Consider the following 19,603-nt stretch of genomic DNA (forward strand, 5'->3'; position numbering starts at 1 on the left):
GAACACGCTGATATTATAAAATCTTGTCAAACTGAAAACTGACAACTGAAAGTGTTTTGGCGGCCATGTTTCTTTGAAACTCCTTCTACTTTTTATTGTTGGTGTGGTTTTTATTATTTTTTCCCAAATTGTGTTATTTGGGTTAACGATGTTCATTATTGGTAAAATATTGGCCATTAAATATCCGTTATCGTGCAAAAGTGCAGGTAAGATCATAAGATGTTGTCAAAACCAAAATTTATAATTCCGGTGACATTTGGTGTGAACATCGATAAATAGGGCTATTTCTTCCGTGAGTTTTAATAATAATAATAATAATAATCATTTATTTGCCAGAGTGAAATGTACAGTTAGATGGTCTTCATAATAAAATACATAATCATAACACTCAACTAAACTAATAGTATGCAAATGTCATATTTTATAAAGTTTAGTCTAAAAGGTGAAGGAAAGAAGTAGAAGTACTTAATACTAAATGTCACATGGGTTTTTTGGAAGGATGTGAAAGAGTGATGTTGTGTTTTTATATTATTTTCCTAAAATTGTGTTATCTGGGTTTTTAATGTGTAATATTGGTAGGATATTAACTATTAAATATTCGTTATCGTGCACAAGTGTAGGAAAGTGATGTAATAACCAGAAACGTGCTCTTTTGTGTTCCCTCCAAAACTCCATCAAAAGTTTCAGTAAAGCGTCCTACCACTTTACTGAATCGACCGACTTGACTTCTTGACTGTATTGACTTTATACTTAGACTTTGACTAGACTTTAGACCTGACTGACCTGACGATAGTATAGAATAAATTGTATAAAGAATATTGTTTTCCCGCCATAATATTATACTCGACACTGGCCATTGTTATAGCCGAAGTGCCATTATATGAAAAAAAAAAAAATGTCACATGTCATAAATGGAGAACTGTCAGAAATAAGTACCAACGAAAAAATCTTTCTTTGTGTGAGTGTGGCCTAGATGAAGGTTCCCTGGACCACATCTTTTTCTGTTGTCCTAAAAATCAGTCCTCCCTATATTATGACCTCCTTCCTATCAATATTCCTCGCCCTATTAATTTTAAATCAATTTTATGCTTTGTAAATACCTCTTTTATTGATATTCTGTGTACATATATTTGTTCTAACAATATTAAATTGTGATGTTTTACTAACCTCTATATGTTTGTGTTTGTTTTAGGTATATTCAACAGAATTTAAATTATTATTAGATACTGTACCTTGTTTCTTCACCAGACCTGCAATATAGAGCAAAGTCTACACAAAAGCACTCTGACATTGGCAACTCACTGAGGCCGCCATAACCTAAAGAAGAAGAAGAAGAAAAAATCTTTTACTTCATAAAAACAATTATTTAAATTCCGTTTCCTTTTATTCCTTCCGCCGTTCCTTACCTTTTTACCCTGTCTGTGGCACAATACGCATCCTTTGTGTCAAGTTGCCAAAATAGAAGAAAAAAAAAAAAAAAAAAAAATATTTAAATGCCATTCATTTAATTTTCTTTTAAAAGGAATGAAACTTAATTTTTCTAAATCTTTTGGCAAGTTATTATAGATTTTAATAGCCATAGAATAAGGACTTTTAAGAAACGTTGTGCTGCTACATTTGGGCATGATTAATTTATTAGGATAACGTTGTGATCTTTTTGCAACATTGTTATCCTTGTTTTGTACAAAGTATTTTGGATGTTTTTTAACAAAGATGCACATGTCTCTAATGTACATACAAGGCAGCGTAAGTAATTTCAGGTTTTGGAATAAGGGTTTGCAACTTTCAAGCGGCCCTACACCACAAATTGCTCTAACACATTTTTTTTGCAATTTAAAAACTGAATCAAATTCCACAGAGTTGCCCCACATTATAAGACCGTAAGATAAGATGGATGACACATATCCGTGATATGCACATAGAGCTGCCGATATTGATACAGTCTTTGCTAAGCGTTGCAGTGCATAAACGAACTTGTCAAGCTTGCTACAAATATAGTCAACATGTGCTTTCCAGTTGGAATGCTGGTCAAACATAAGTCCTAAAAATTTTAATGATTCCACTTCCTCTACAATAATGTTGTCATAAGTGATTTTCTTGGGTATCTGCGTTGCATTATAATATTTAAATTGCATTATTTTCGTTTTATTAAGATTAACTTGTAAGTCATTTTTGATCAACCATGATATTATATCATTGAGTGCATTTCTTAATTCTTGTTCGTAAAATAATATGTTTTGGCATTTGACCAAGATTGTAGTGTCATCAGCAAACAGAATTTTTAGATGTTTAGTTGCAGTTGTGACGTCATTTATGTACACCAGAAAAAGAAATGGACCAATCATACTTCCTTGTGGAACTCCTATGTCTAAGTATGCATACCTAGATTTATAAGTTTTTTTTAAATTACCAACAATTTTTGTAATTACTGTACACACCTTCCGATTACTTAAATAGGATTTTATCCAGTCATATGCCTTGCCTCTGATTCCATATTTTTCTAGTTTAGCCAGTAGAATGTCATGATTAACTAAGTCAAAAGCCTTGGTCATGTCTAAAAATATCCCTGTGATAGGTATTTTGTTATTTAAACTTTCATGTATTATTTTGCTCAAATAAAAACAGGCTTCTGTAGTAGAGCTATTGTCTCGGAAACCAAACTGTTCATTAGCTAGCAGATTTTCTGAATTGAAGAATTTTTTAATACGTTTTAGCATGACTTTTTCAAAGATCTTTGCTAAAATCGGAATTAAAGTTATTGGTCGGTAATTATTTATTTCAGTTTTATCATCTTTTTTGAACAGAGGCCTAATAATTGAAATTTTTAGTCGACTAGGAAAGACACCTTGTTCTATTGATTGATTTATAATTTTGGTAAGTGGATAGCATAATTGTACTGCACACTTCTTAATACTATCTGTCCGTATCTCGTCATAACCCACAGAATTGGTATCCTTTAAAGATAATATTATGTTATAGACTTCACGAGGATCTGTAGGGTGTAAGAAAATTGTGTTTTTATTCGTGTTGATCGGACAAGTATTTTTTTCGTTTGTACTTTTCCCTTTCTTTGGTCTTATATTTCCTATATTAGTAAAATAGTCATTAAATATTTTGCAGATGTCATTAGGTTCAGTATACACATTCATATCTTTCTTAATATACGCAATGTCATTATCTTCATTATTATTTCCTAAGTTTTCATTTATTATCTTCCATCCTGCTCTGCACTTGTTTTTTTGATTATTTATATATTTAGTGTTTTGTATTTGCTTTGATTTGTATATACATTTTTTTAGTAGATCATTATATTTTATTAAACGCTGTTTTGTATTGTAATTATTTATTTTTGAGATTCTACATTTTAAATACATTTTTCTTTTTACCAAACATGATTTCTTTATACCTTTAGTTAGCCATAATGTTCGTTGTCTATTCTTGTTATTACGTACTTTTATCAGTGGAAAACATAATTTATAAAAAAGGACTATTTAATCATGAAATGTATTGAATGTAACTTCCACATTTTCTTCTTCTCTTAACTCTGAAAATGACAAGGCTGAAATACATTCCTTAAATTTACGAATATTATCAGCATTGTAATCTCTTCTAAATTCCCAGGTGATGTTTGATTTTGGAGTCTTCTTTACTTTAATAGTTAATGTCTGAGCAGTATCATGATCAGATAGAGCCAGGTGATGAATATTTGACTTTGTCATTTTGAGATTGCTAACGATTAGGTCTATGCAGGATGATAATCTCGTAGGGCATGTTATGTGTGATGTTAGATTGTAATTTTTTAGTAAACTTCGTAATTCACAGGTGTTTTTGTTATTTTTAAGAGTGTCTAAATTCCAGTCACTACTTAAAACTATACTCTTTTCTTTTCTTTTTTTGTTTGCGTCATGTAGTAGTTTATCTAAGTTTTTAAAGAATGAATATGTATCACTTTGAGGTGTTCGGTAAATACAAACAACATATAATTTATGATCCAGTAATTCTATTCCACAGCATTCAAATTCATTCGCTATTCCCATATTTTTAATCCATTTTATTTCTTTACAATTTAAGCTAATTTAAGTAATTATCTGTCAGTATGCATGAACCCCCTCTTTTAGCGTTTCTGCAGAAAGCAGCAGATAATTTATATCCTTGCAACTGAAGTAAATTTTCCGAACCTTTCTTAATAAATGTATCTGTTAGACATATAACTTTTAGGTTATTTATACTTTGTTTTTTTTTTAAATCTAGTAAGGATAAGTGAAGTAACTCTGCTTTATTTATAGCCCCAGCAATATTTTGGTGAAAGATTGTTAAGTTCTCATCAAAAAAAATCTTCATTGCTTGTTTGTCCTATATTTAAATTAGATAACTTATTACTATTATTAATTATTTTGAAGTAGTAACTAGTATGGTATTGTACCTTTGACATTTTCTTTATATTTATTTATATTTTTATCTACTACTTTAGGTGCAGAAACTTCTTTGTTAACCTTTTTAAAATAGAAAGTTATTTTATTTCTTTGTAAGTCCTTAGTTTTAGCCGTTGTTTTTTTATGTTTTATGATTTTATTTGTGTTGTAAAATGGCAAATAAGTATTAACATAGTCGCTATAATCGATATTAAAATTTATTTGTTCTGTTATGTCTTGTATGTAGTCATTATAATTTTTGTAAAACCTTTGTCCTTTAATAAAGGTGGTGTTTTTGTGCAATTTTAGGAGACACTGTATATGGTTATTTAGTGTCTCGACGCTAAGATAATCATTTGATTGTACTTCTAGGACATAGACACGTGCTTTACGAAGCTTATCTAAAGCGAGTGCTAAATTATTTAGAAAGCTACATGGATTTTTTTCATTTGTACCCATTCCTAATATAACGACATCTCTCTCTGTCATTGTATATTTTAAAGATTCACAACATCCAAGAACTTCACTACATAATGCATTAGGTTTTATAAAAGAAAATATGTTATAATAGTTGTTATTTTGTTTTTTATTTCTAGTGTATCTTAATCTTTGAGATAACCCACTTACATTTTGTTCACCTAATATATGTATGTATTTCCCTCTTTGGATTGACTTTCTTTGAATATCATTCACTGATTTTTGTTCCCTTATGAGATCCTGATTTGTTTTCTCCTTATCATTAGTTTTATGCGCAGAAGTGTTTTCATCTTCTTGAAAGTCAATTTTTCTTTTAACAGAATAGCTATTTATGTTAGGACGCTTTTTATTACTTTTTTTGATACTGCTAATTGGTTCTGAGTGGATTTTACTCAATAGCTTTAGTCTCTTTTCCAATTCTTGTATTTTTTTTTTAAGAGATTGCTATTTTCTAATAATAACTGTTCTATTTCTTTATGTGCTATGTCTAGTTGAAGTTGTACATGTTTAAATTTATCTTGTAGTTCCTCATTCATTGTAACAGATAGATTTGGGAGACTGCTAATTTCTGGATCACGGCTTAATGATGTAGGTGAATTAAGTGAATTATAATACATTGAGTTGTCCAAGTTTGCATCCTCGTAATTCAGACTATGGCGTCTCCTTATTGTCACATACTCATCATTATGATTGGCCCCGAGTTCCATTCTTTGTGGTGTAGGAAAAGCAACAAGGTAAGCGACTATGATGAGCAGGAATGGTAAAAAGAAAAAAAGAAATGAGAAACAAATATATGTATATTTCAAGTGGTTTCACAAATTAGGTAGGTATAGTAATTAGACACATGCAAGATTTTAATAAAACAATAAAAATAAAAAATAAAATACAATGTCAATATGTTACAATATAATTATTATTAATATAATAGTCAATTTGTTTATTAATATAGAAATTAGTAATAATAATTAGTAATATCAAAATTAATTAATATTAAATAAGTATAATTAAAATGTAAAACAAAATGTCATAATCTATAATAAATATTTCATGTCAATGTACTGTATAAGAAAATTAAAATATTTAATTATATTAAAATGTCACTAATCATAAAAATTATTAAAGAATTAGTAATATTAATTAGTAGTCAAAATTCATTAAATTAAAATGTAAAACAAAATGTCATAAGTAATTTATAATAAATATTTCATGTCAATGTACATAATAAAATTAAAATATTTAATTAAGTATATTATATTATGTCACTAGTCATAAAAAAAAATATATTTAATCAGCAATTGTCACTGTTTTAATTATTGTCATGTTATAACTAATAACAGAAATTATATTTTAAAATGGTTGGCAAAAGGATTAATTTGAATCCACTTTAGTGTTTGCCGTTTCATATATTATTATTTGTACTTACAAAATTTTATACAGCTCAATCTCATGTCCAATTCTATGGTGAAATAATATAGCAAATAACTAATAATGGCTAGCGGATTTGGGTAGGTACTTACTTCTGATTAACAAATAAACAGGTACTTTTTATTTTAAACTAACAAAGTATGTTAGATAATATCTTTTCAAATTCTAGAGTAAAATGTATGTGAGAGTATATTCCAATTGAAGACAAGTTTGTTTTTGCTTTGGCACTTTGCTTGGGTACACGCTTCCCTTATGGTATATTCTTGGTTTTTCTAAGTCCAAAACATGCCATTTAAGTAGTTTTCATGCTAATAATATGTTACAGAACATTCCATTACAGATTTTTGATGTGAAAGTACCATAATTATGTTACAATACAGGAAAAGTAAATTTTGTTTTAGATCACTTTACTACACGCTTAACTTAAAACTTATTCTATTTATATAGGCTTTTGAACTTCAAACCACAAACAAGTTTTCATGCAAGTTATTAGTTTTAAAGTACTTAAATAATTTTAATTAGGTTTTGTTTTTTATTTCGTCATGCTTATTCCTTTAATATTTTACAAAATTACAATCTTATTTCTTAGGATATCAGATAGATCCGATTGCATGCATAATATTGTACAGTTCCTTTAGGTGAATTGTGTTTCACAGAATATTATTATCAATAATTTACCTTACCTCAACCTTTTACTTTATACTACTTACTGTATGTACGGTACATATAATAAATGATAGAAAACGATGTCAACATAGTATGTACACCTATTTTTAATACAATAAACAGCAGAGTCCGAGAAACTGAAACGAAGCACACTGAAAGGCTGCAATGAAGGTTCTTTTGTATCTTGCAATTTTCTGATTCCTGTCGGATTCCTGTCTGTTTAGACTTCCTACCGGTGTAGTAATATTGGATGGGGAAAAAAAATGTTTTCGCAAGAGCAACTGGGCGTCTGGGAAAGTTGTTTTTAAATACTTATTATATTTGTGATTGACCTCTTAGTAGGTACTTTCTCATCGAAGCAGCTGCAGTGTAGCATATAATAGTGATGAAATTATCTTGCGAGATGTAAATAATTGCTCTTCTCCTTATGTGAATTGTGATGTTCTTGATTTTCCTTGTATAATTTATCGTTCGTATTAATACGAAAATTTAAAAATTGCGAACAGCAGTTGGCACGGCTGGTTATACGGCACAGTTATTTTGTTTGTCTTGTCACTAATTTGATAACTTTGCACTGATATACTTAGTTTATATTTTAGTGAATAAACACTGCAATTTTTAGTTTTTTGCACTTTTATTTTGTAAAAACCAACTTATTATAATTTTAAATTCACAAAATATGCAGAGATGATGTTTTAACTAATACATCGTTATAATAACTTTATTATCCTATTCATTGGAATATCATCGTGTCTTTTTCAAATTGAAATGTATCAAGTTTTACATTCTTTTGCCCACTTTTGTAGCAATTATTGATGGTATTGCCTGGTATTACCGATAGTTGTCTACCCATACGCCATCTAGTTACTAAAATGGAAACTGTTTGACAATCAAATTAAAAAAATAAGAAAATGCCTCATTAGTGTAGGTACCACAGATAAAGTATTATAGTATAGATGTAGCCTTAGCCCGTCATTAGCCCGTGGCCATTTTGTGCTTATTTTCATATAAGCAGTGTGCGTTTATTTTCTTGAATATTTCTATTTGTCGATTATTTCGAAGCACATTATGATACAGGGAAAAAAGTCAATTAGTTCATGATATCAATTAACTATAGTTCAAGTGATGAGAATCCGTAAACACACGTTAAAAACTATGCAATTTTTATAGCCAAATTATTAATGGCTTATAATTAACTGATCACCAGAAATAGTAACATTTCACAGACAAAAATAGTAAACGATCACCTGATAAGAAACTGCATGATGACTTTCAAATACATTTATTCTACAATATTATACAGTGGTACACTTTCGGGCAGAGATTCCTCTTACAATTGTTCTTCCGTCAAAATTCGCATCATACTGCGCTCTTGGGGTATTTATACACAATTTTTACCCGTCAACCCCCACTCCAAGTGAAGCGAACGTAGCCTTGGGATTGCACGTTGTCAGTGTGGCCAGATTTAAATATTAAAACTACCATCTAATTTAGTACACACCAAAATACAGACCACCATTTTAATGTAAAATGATAACCAAAAAGATTTAACATCTTAAAACCAAAAATAGTAAATGGTCACCAAAATAAGTAAATGATCACCAAAATTAGTAAATGATCACCAAAATTAGTAAATGATCACCAACATTATACTAGCATTTTATTAATTGTGTATTCTTTATTTTACTGAGTGTACTCGTGTTTAATCACTGTAATTTTATGTGCTTAAAATGTTTTTAAAGTAGTTATAACCTATACTAAAATAAATAAATTCTACGTTTGGTGGTAAATTGGTAAGTTATGAACATTTCTTTAGAAAAATTATATGAGGAATTAAAAGAAGTTAGAACATATTTAATAAAAATTGGACCGAATAGACGTGTAGGGAATATATTAAGTGTTAAGCTCAATGAGGCAATTTTATAGCGAATATTCTAGTTGGTTGGTTGGTTGTTGGTTTTACAGAAAACTTAAGTAAAGGGAAAATTAAATCGGAAGACGTTCCATTTTATGAAAATTATCGCAAAAATTTTGAATTATTATATAAGGATATTTTAAATTTGTGTCAGCATAAAAATATTGAAATTGAGTCTCATAGCAACATGGATACTTTTGAATTAATTAACAAAAAATTAAAACCGACTTCCAAGGTAAAAACAATAAGAATATTAACTAAAAAGTATTAAATAATTCTTTCTCTAATAGTGCCTTTTCCAGAATTCGTCAAAATCACAACTATTTCTGTACATACTATACTTCTGTGTATGTCTTCACTACTTTGAAGTCGGTACCAGCTAATTAAACCATGACTTCAGTCAATGTCAGAATATCTGAAATATTTGGGACTGGTACCGACTTCAAAGTAGTAAAGACTATAATACACCAGGACCAATACCTTCAAAAATAATGAAAAGTGAAAAAAAATTACAGTAGGATGAAACTCATTACAAAAGGAGGAGAATATCATAAAAATTAAGGGAAAAATAATTTACGGGCGATCTGAGTTAGGGAAAAGTGTGGGGGGAGGTTTTAAGGGGGAAAAAATGTTTATCTCGATTTCTGGCAAAACTAATATTCCTATGAAGAAAATTCAAATGGCAAAGTTGTAGGTAAGAAAAAGATCTAAAACTTTTCTATTTACACTTTTTCTCCATAACCTCAAAATTTATGTGAAAAATTCAAAAAACCATGTTTTTGGTTTTTTATTTATATCTTTTACAAAAAAGATTTTTTTTTTTCACGAAATTTGGTAATAACTTACATTTTTAAGTCCTAAATACGCTGTCATTTATTTGATTAGAAATATTTATTTTTTCACCTTATTTTGAATTTATATCGAAAAAATACCCTAATTTTCAATCGAAAATATGACCGTCAAAATATCAGCTTTTTTAAAAAAATTGGTATGCTTTCTACTCGTTGAAATCTTTACTTACCGATGGTGAAAGAAAACATATATATCACCATAGTAAATCTTCTCAGAAAATACAAAAAATCGAAAAAAACTCGAATTTGATTTTTTTTTTATCATTACGAATAAGTAATTTCATCTAAAAAATGTGATTGCTGCAGTTTGTTACAGTTAAAAAGTTGATTTATTTTATTCTTATTACATTTCTTTCATTAAAAATCTCATTGTATATAAATATAAATGTAGATCTATACTTATAAAATAACATGTCCTGACTGACTGAATGAATCATCATCGCTAAGCAAAAACTGTTAAAATTACAGCCACAAAATTTGGTGACTAGGGTTGTTTTATTAAGTAGAAACCTATTAAGGAAGAAATTTCGGAAATTTTACCCCGAAGGGGGTGAAATAGGGGTTGAAAGTTTGAATGAAAGTCCGTCATTTCTTAAGTTAGAAACGTGAAATTTTATTTTTGGGCTACTGAATAAAAGTGAATGGATACGTATTGAAGCGTTTTTGGAAATTCTACCCCCAAGGGGGTGAAATTGGGGTTGGAAGTTTGAATGAAAGTCCGTCATTTCTTAAGTTAGAAACGTGAAATTTTATTTTTGGGCTACTGAGTAAAAGTGAATGGATACGTATTTAAGCGTTTTTTGGAAATTTTACCCCCAAGGGGGTGAAATAGAGGTTGAAAGTTTGAATGAAAGTCCGTCATTTCTTAATTTAGAAACATGAAAGTATATTTTTCGGCTTATGTCTTTTAAGATATTATATTTTGATTTTATTTAATTATTATAAGGTATTTATTATTGATAAGATTAATGTGTTTAATATTGTAATGAATAACGCAACCAGAATAAAGTATCTACATTTAATAGTACGACTAGCTGTTGCCCGCGACTTCATCCGTCTCAGCATAGTAGTATAATAAATTATAACAAAGATGAATAATTTTCGCAAATATAAAGTGTATTAAAAATTACAATTTAATTATTTTTAACGTATTTATTTATTTTCAATCAATAGGTTTTTCATAATAACTTTCAACTCCTATTCCACCCCTTTAGGTGTAGGTTTTTCAGAAATGCTTAAATACGTATCCATTCATTTTTAAATTAGCAGCCCAAAAATAAACTTTCATGTTTCTAAATTAAGAAATGATGGACTTTAATTCAAACTTTCAACCCCTATTTCACCCCCTTGGGGGTAAAATTTCCAATAACGCTTAAATAAGTATCCATTCACTTTTAATCAGCAGCCCAAAAATAAACTTTCACGTTTCTAACTTGAGAAATGACGGACTTTCATTCAAACTTTCAACCCCTATTTCACCCCCTTCGGGGTAAAATTTCCGAAATTCCTTCCTTAGTGGGTTTCTACTTAATAGAACAACCCTAGTACCAAATTTTGTGGCTGTAATTTTAACAGTTTTTGCTTAGCGATGATAAATCATTCAGTCAGTCAGGACATGTTATTTTATAAGTATAGATCTACATTTATATTTATATATAATGAGATTTTCTAAGAAATAAATGTAATAAGAATTAAATAAATCAACTCTTTAACTGTAACAAATTGCAGCAATCACATTTTTTAGATAAATTTATTCATAATGTTTAAAAATTTTTTTCAAATTCGAGTTTTTTTCGATTTTTTGCATTTTCTGAGAAGATTTACTATGGTGAAATATATATTTTCTTTCACCGTCGGAAAGTAGATATTTCAACGAATAGAATGCATATAATTTTTTTTTAAAAAGCTGATATTTTGACGGTCATATTTTCGATTGAAAATTAGGGTATTTTTTCAATATAAATTCAAAATAAGGTGAAAAATAAATATTTCTAATCAAATACATGACAGCATATTTAAGACTTAAAAATGTAAGTTATCACCAAGTTTCGTGAAAAAAAAAAATAATTTTTGTAAAAGATATAAATAAAAAACCAAAAACATGGTTTTTTGAATTTTTCACATACATTTTGAGGTTATGGAGAAAAAGTGTGAATAGAAAAGTTTTAGATCTTTTTCTTACCTATAACTTTGCCATTTGACTTTTCTTCGGAGGAATATTAGTTTTGCCAGAAATCGAGATAAACCGATTTTCCCCCTTAAAACCTCGCCCCAAACTGTTCCCTAACTCAGATCGCCCGTAAATTATTTTTCCCTTAATTTTTATAATATTCTACTCCTTTTGTAATGGGTTTCATCCTACTGTAATTTCTTTTTGTTTTAAAAATTATTGGTCCTAGTCTATAATATGCACAGAAATAGTTGGGATTTTGATGAATTCTGGAAAAGGCACTATTAGAGAAAGAATTATTTAATACTTTTTAGTTAATATTCTTATTGTTTTTACCTTGGAAGTCGGTTTTAATTTTTTGTTAAAAAATAATAATTTCACTCTTTTTAGTTATTTATGTAATGGTAAATACATAAGTGTCAGTTGTAGATAGATATGATTTAGGTATGAAACTATCACATCTAACTCAAGCTTGAATTAAGTACGTTGAGTAAAATTTACATAGTAGCATATTATTATGCTTTCAGTTCTTAAAACAACAATGAAACCAAAGAGTCAGAAGTTCTCTAAGTACTTTCGGAACCATGGTATACCCGTGGAAAAATCTTACTTGGTAGCGTATGCTTAGAATACTTCTAACTAAATCGAAATCACTTAATATTATGTTTCCTTATAAATTTTGAGGAGCACTCTATATAACACATGGATATCATTATCAAATTGCCAACTTAGTAACCGTAGTACCGAGGTGGTATAATAATACACTTTAAAAGAACAAAATAATTTTCAAGATCATGTATAGCTAATGCTGGTTAATAATGTAGGAACTTAATTTTGCTTTTCAGCCCTGGATACCCTATTTTATGTTTCTTTTAATTAGCCTATACTGTCCCACCGCTGGGCAAAGGCCTTTCACTGATTTTAGTTACCTACAAGACAAGGCTTTAAGCGTAGATAACCACTACGATTATTAACTATCCATATTATATTACTGTAAGCAAAATTGTGGTAAATGCTTGGAGTTATCTAAACGATGCAGCAATTTCCAAATTTTCATCTTTATAGATTCAGGAGTTCTGTTCAGTGCCTTTGGACCAAGAGACACCTTCGTATGAAATTTCTCTTATTTGTAACATATGTTTATGTTACTAGAAACAACATTTTAACCACTATGAGTGTTTTGATAAATTTCAAGGATTTCCCTCGATTGCTCATAGATCCCATCATCAGCTCACCACTTTCGTAATTGTCATACAAAATTAAGATTATATCCTATACAACAATAAGAGAATTTTGAAAATCGGTCCACAAACAGCGAAATAATCATCAAAAACATCTGCTCCGATGTAAATATCATGAAAAGTACCAACAATTGAGTCTTTGTGTGATGACCCATGGTATAATTATGATTGTGATGATGATGATCAATCAAATTGATGTGTTGGCTTATGCTTTCAGTTGTTTAAACAACGCCGAAATCCCCGAACCTGTATATATAAGGATTCAAAAGTTCTGTTCGGTACCTTTGGATCCAGGGTATAACCTGGTGCGAAGTCTTACTTTTTGGTAGCATTTACCTCGAATGCTTCAGAAAAAATCAAAATCACTATATGTTTCCATACAAATTTCAAGGAGTCCCCTCGATTCCTCATGGATCCCATCATCAGATCACCAACTTTTATGAACATGGTACCAAATTCGGATTCAACCCTATACAACAACAAAAAAATCATGAAAATCGGCCCACAAACGGCGAAGTTATGGTTGAACATAGAAAAAAAAATATACAGACGAACATATAACCTCCTCCTTTTTGGAAGTCGGTTAAAACGGCTTGACTTTATTACCTGTTATGTCCGATGACGAGACAAGTTGAAGGCGCCGTTTGTTATATTTCTATGAATTGTTGCCGCATATAATTTATAACGCCATCTGTTGTTGTGTTTGTGCACTGTTATGACATTGGACGAGGTCTTATCGATCCTGTCCTAATAATCCTCTCTTTCCCTCGATATCCGCTACGCGAGTTTGGCGCCACTTGCGCCAATAGTGAAGTTCGTCGCAAATCGTGGCCGCAGGACTGAAAGAGTGAAGTTCCTCTGTTCCGCTTGAGCCGCGCTCCGCGCACCGCACCGCGCTACGCTAAAAGCCGCGAATTTTCTATAACCGCTAAAAAAGGGGGCCCCCCTATACAAGTGACGCTGGAAATCCGCTGTTCCCATCCAAGGTAAGATTTCTAATTTGTTATATTGGTGTATTCATGCAGCAGCAGATGTTAACTTGTGGTGTGGTAACGATTCATAGTTTATAAATTTTTAAACCTAATACAGTCCACTAAATTCGCATACAAACCATTTGGTCCATACGAGCCGCATAATATTCTTAATTTGTGCGTTATTTACCGCGTTTTTTAGTTATATTTATCCGCAAACTCGCTTTTTCTCGTATAATTTGTGTAAAACAAAATGGCGACGACACGAAGCCATGAGCACGCTGACGCTTCAGCAAAAATGGCAGGCGAACGGAACTTAAAACTCGCTGAAATTAAAGCCGCTGCGTATTTTCAACGTATGCAATCTGTTTTTGATTCGATTCCAATATCGACCGCGCCCACTAGAAGTTCGCAAGATTTTTTAACCAATTGCGTAACTATAGATAGTATCCGCGCCGAATTTATTTCCGCAATTAATAATAAAAATGAGTTAACTTTAATTCTTGATCCTAACGCATCGCCTGATTTTCAGCAAATTTTCGCATTTGATGACTTGTATAATCGAGTCAAAATTGAAGTAGCCAACCGCTCCACCATAGAATCAAAAGAAAGCGTTGTAAAATCGAATTGTAATCATGATAACGACAATAATTCTAAAATTAGATTGCCGCGATTAGAATTACCTTCTTTTAACGGGGACATTCAAAATTGGTCTATTTTTTATGAAAATTTCCACAACATAATACATAGTAATAATACTTTATCCAACTCAGAGAAAATGCAATATTTGCTTGGTAGATTAACGGGGCACGCGCTCGACTTAAGTAAGGGAATTTTACCTACGGGCGACAATTATTCATTATTATGGTCCGCACTTTGTGACAAATATAACGATAAACGTTCACTTGCAGTGTCTTATTTTAACCAACTTCTTAAATTACCAGTAATAAATACCGCAACTCCGGCCGCTTTGGAGGGTTTTGTAGATAAATACTCGACGCTTGTGTCCGCTTTAAAACAAATCGATATAACAAATTTAGCTGAGTTCATGTTTGTTCACTTAGGATTGAGATCGTTAGATTTAGAAACTGTTAAGTGTTTTGAAATGCATATTAGAGAAAACAAAGAATTCCCAACATCATCTGAATTAATTAAATTTATCAGAGACCAGTATCGCGTTCTAAGTCGCACCAATGTTAATAATATTGTAAAGTTTTCGAGCTCACAAAACAATAATAATACTAATTCTTACAAAACTCGCGCCGCGACACAGAAAAAACGTTTAAAACATTTGTCAACATTCAAAGTAGGTATGATTCACCGTCTCCATACGCATTTAATGAAACTAAATCATTAAAATGTAATTGTTGCAATGTTGATAAACACCAGTTGTATCAATGTCCTAAATTTACATCATTAAATCCCTTTGAACGTTATACGTACGCGAAAATTAATAAATTATGTTTTAATTGCCTTAGCCACCGTCATTCAATAGTAGATTGTAATTCTATTAAACGTTGTCGTTTTTGTTCGCGTAATCATCACTCGCTTATACATTTTTCGGATTCTACAAAACAAACTTTCGCTAATACAATGACTCACGCTGAAGGTCATAACAATAATTTAAATACTCCCGCAAAACCTAATCATAACCGCAATGATAAACATATCGCAATGTTTTCCCGCTCGCCCGCAGCCGCAGCTCGCTATAATAGTTCGCTTCCGCGCGCCAGCGCTGGTGCCTACTCGCACGCTCCCCGAATAGAAGCACGCAACGCTCCCTCTTATTCTCCCGCATATGAGAATTCCGCTCCCCGCATAAATACATGCAACAACGCTCCCTCTTATTCTCCCGCATATGAGAATTCCGCTCCCCGCATAAATACATGCAACAACGCTCCCTCTTATTCTCCCGCATATGAGAATTCCCCTCCCCGCGTAAGTACACGCAGCAACTCTCTCTCATTAGGGCTTCGCCCTCCCGCATACCCTCCCGCTCCCGCTTCTTATGAAGAACACGCTCCCCACGCATACGCACAAACCGCGCATATTGCAGACGCACCCGCGCATTTCCCGCCCGCACGCACTTCTAAGTCAGAGGATGTGCAACAAATTAATTTCGCTTCCGCACGAGACAATCAAAATATTTCGCTTTGTGTTACGAATACGCACTCGGAGGTCATTGACCCTTCGCGTAACATTTACAATAATTGTCAAACTGTACTTTTAGGTACAGCGGTATGCTACGCCCAACAGTTTGATACGAAAAAATTAATACCTATTCGTGTTTTAATAGATTCTGGTTCTATGAAAGATATAATTACGCGTGAATGTTGTGATCGCTTAAATTTACCGCTATTTTCCGCTCAAAACGCTCAAGTTTCTGGTTTAGGTGATGTTGTGAATAACCCCTGCGGGTTAACAAATTTAAAATTAATTTCTCGCTTAAATGATAAGGTTCGGTTTGATATACAGCCTTACGTGGTTGATAGAATTACTAGTGAATTGCCCTCATGTAAAGTTGACATTTCTTCGCTATCTTATTTAAAGGATTTGCCGCTCGCAGATAATTATTATTACCAGCCCGGTACGATTGATATGATACTCGGTTGTGAAGTATTCGCTCGCATATTGTTACAACGTAAGTTTTCTCGCGGTTCAAACGAACCTATCGCTATAGAAACTACACTCGGTTTTTTGATTTTAGGCAAAGCTCAGACCGCGTCAACTGACGATCGCGCTCAGACTTTCTTTTGTAATTTTAATTGTACGTTTGAAAATTGTATTTCCCGTTTCTTTGATACGGAAGAACTACCTAGTGATAATTATTTAACTCCCGCTGAACAAGAATGTGAAAATATTTTCGAACAGACTACGTCGCGAGATAGTAATGGTAGGTACTCGGTCGCGCTACCATTTAAGACTGACCCCGCGTCGCTAGGAGAGTCTAGGCATATCGCCGAGCGCCGCTTTTTATCTCTCGAACGCCGTTTGTCAGTAAATCCGCTAGTTAAACGTGAGTACGATAAAATAATAAATGAGTATATAGAAAAGGGTTATATTACAATTGTAAATAACAACACGCTTAATTCGAATCAATATTATGTAATTCCGCATCACGCTGTAGTCAGAGGAGATAAATTAACAACAAAGGTTCGAATGGTTTTAAATGCTAGTATGAAAACATCTTCAGGTATTTCGTTAAATGATATTTTACACACGGGAAGAAATTTACAATCGGATTTGTTTCGAATTATTTTAAATTTCCGACTGTTTCCGGTCGCGGTAAGCGCTGATATTCGACAAATGTTTTTACAAGTGACAGTTAAAGAGTCCTTTCGACAATATCAAAGAATTTTGTATAGATTTAACTCGAATGAGCCTATTCAATTGTATCAGTTTAATAGAGTAACTTTTGGTATGACATGTAGTCCGTACTTAGCCATGCGCGTAATACGTCAACTTATGAACGATGAACGTTCACGATTTCCTATTGCGGTTGCAGCCTTAGAAAAGGACGCAATATATACAGATGATGTTGCCCTGAGTTTTAGAAATACCGCTGAAGCTATAACCGCGTCAAAACAGCTGATTGATTTGTTCGCCGCCGGCGGATTTGACTTAGTCAAATTCGCTAGTAATTCATCAAATTTTCTTGGTGCTATGCCTTCTGAGGCTAGAGTGACCGATTTAATTGATATAGGTTCAGACGGAAACCTTAAAATATTAGGCCTACAGTGGTCGCCCGCTTCAGATAATTTCTGTTTTCGCGTTACAGAGGATGACCGTAAGTGTACTAAACGTAACATCCTTTCATTTGTGGCTAGGATTTGGGATTTGATGGGATTCGTAGCTCCTGTCACGCTTTTAGCAAAATTAATTATTAAATCGCTATGGGAAAGTCATATAGAATGGGATGACCCACCGCCCGCAAATATAATTTCTTTATGGAACACTTTCGTAAATGAGTTGCCTTGTTTACAGCAAATTATAATTCCGAGATTTGTAGGTATTCAACCGCATGTAACTCTCACCATTTTCGGTTGCGCCGACGCAAGCGAGCGCGCATACGGTGGAGTAGTTTATCTTCATGTTTATTGTAAAGAAACTCGCCGATCTATGGTTAGCTTACTGTGTGCTAAGTCACGAGTAGCGCCGTCTAAAACAAAAATCACGCTCGCTAGATTAGAATTAAATGCCGCTTTAATGTTATCTAAATTAATAAGTACTGTTCAAGATACATATCGCAGTCGTTGTAACGTACACAATACATTCGCTTTTTCTGATAGTATGGTCACGTTAGCATGGATTAATTCAACTCCCGCACGCTGGCAAACTTATGTAGCAAACAGAGTGGCACAGCTTCAAGAAAATGTAAACCCGCAAATTTTTTACCATATTAAAGGTACCGAGAACTCTGCTGACTGTCTGAGCAGAGGCTTGACTCCAAATCAGTTAGTCAGACATCCGTTATACTATAATGGCCCGTATTTTGCTCATTTACCTGTTACGGAATGGCCGCTTAAAAAAATCGATACTAGCAGCTGTGTCGACCCGCCTGAAATTAAAATTAACGTATTAAATACTAATGTAGTTGAACGTGTATACCCGCCTTTATATGAGTTGGCTAGACGCGTTTCCTCATGGCCAAAACTTCTTCGCATAGTCATTCTAGTTTTTCGCTTTATAAAGAAGCTTCCTCGTAAATTTGAAATTCAACATTTAAATTATGCAGAATTAGCAGTTTTACGCGATGTACAAAGTGTTCATTTTTCCGAAGAATTTAAACTTAATTTGTCAAATAGTAATTTGCCTAAATATTTCGCTAAGTTAAACGCATATATTGACGAAGGCCTGTTTCGTGTAGGCGGAAGGCTTGCGAACGCAAATCTCGATTACGATAGCAAACATCCAATATTATTGCCAGGAAAGGATCATGTTGTTGATCTAATTATCGATTACGAACATAAGCGCAATCTACATACCGGACCTGGTCTTTTACTTCCAATAATGAGACAGAAATACTGGATTTTTGGTGCTCGCAACGTTATAAGAAGGCGACTTAGTAAATGTAACCTATGTTTTAAATCTAATCCGCGACCACAATTTCCGCTAATGGGCGATTTGCCTGCTTGTCGTGTTCGCGAATCTAAACCATATTCCCATTGTGGCACGGACTTTGCGGGACCTATTCAAATTATCCCTTATCGCAAGCGTGGAATACGCTCCTGTAAGGCATTTATCTGTTTGTTTATATGCTTAGTAACGCGCGCTATTCACATTGAACTTGTATCCGATTTATCAACGGCATCGTTTTTAAACGCTTTAAAACGGTTTTTGTCCCGCCGAGGACCAGTCAGTGTTATCTATTCTGACTGTGGTACTAACTTTATCGGTGCTAGATCTCATCTTAACGCTCTATATGATTTAATTAACTCGCCGGAATACAATAAGGAATATTCCACAGTTTTAGTT

At 32.4% G+C, this 19,603-nt stretch overlaps 1 protein-coding gene across 1 annotated transcript; it reads left to right on the top strand.

Moving 5' to 3' along the window:
* The first annotated feature begins 15,785 nt into the window (after positions 1-15,785).
* Positions 15,786-18,560, top strand: LOC121738266. The gene is made up of 3 exons (XM_042130220.1): positions 15,786-15,866; positions 17,000-18,151; positions 18,534-18,560. Exons 1-3 carry the CDS (start codon positions 15,786-15,788, stop codon positions 18,558-18,560), a joined length of 1,260 nt encoding a protein of 419 aa, XP_041986154.1.
* The last annotated feature ends 1,043 nt before the right edge of the window (positions 18,561-19,603 follow it).

Source organism: Aricia agestis, chromosome 22 (genome assembly GCF_905147365.1).
Source record: "Aricia agestis chromosome 22, ilAriAges1.1, whole genome shotgun sequence".
Classification (NCBI taxonomy): Eukaryota; Metazoa; Arthropoda; class Insecta; order Lepidoptera; family Lycaenidae; genus Aricia; species Aricia agestis.

Bases quoted from the DNA above. Each gene is read 5' to 3' on its own strand.
- LOC121738266 (XM_042130220.1), top strand. From the start codon at position 15,786: ATGATAAACATATCGCAATGTTTTCCCGCTCGCCCGCAGCCGCAGCTC. The intron at 15,867-16,999 runs GTGCCTACTCGC...ATTTTCGAACAG, and splicing joins GCTTCCGCGCGCCAGCGCTG to ACTACGTCGCGAGATAGTAA. The intron at 18,152-18,533 runs GTAACTCTCACC...ACCATATTAAAG, and splicing joins TTGTAGGTATTCAACCGCAT to GTACCGAGAACTCTGCTGAC.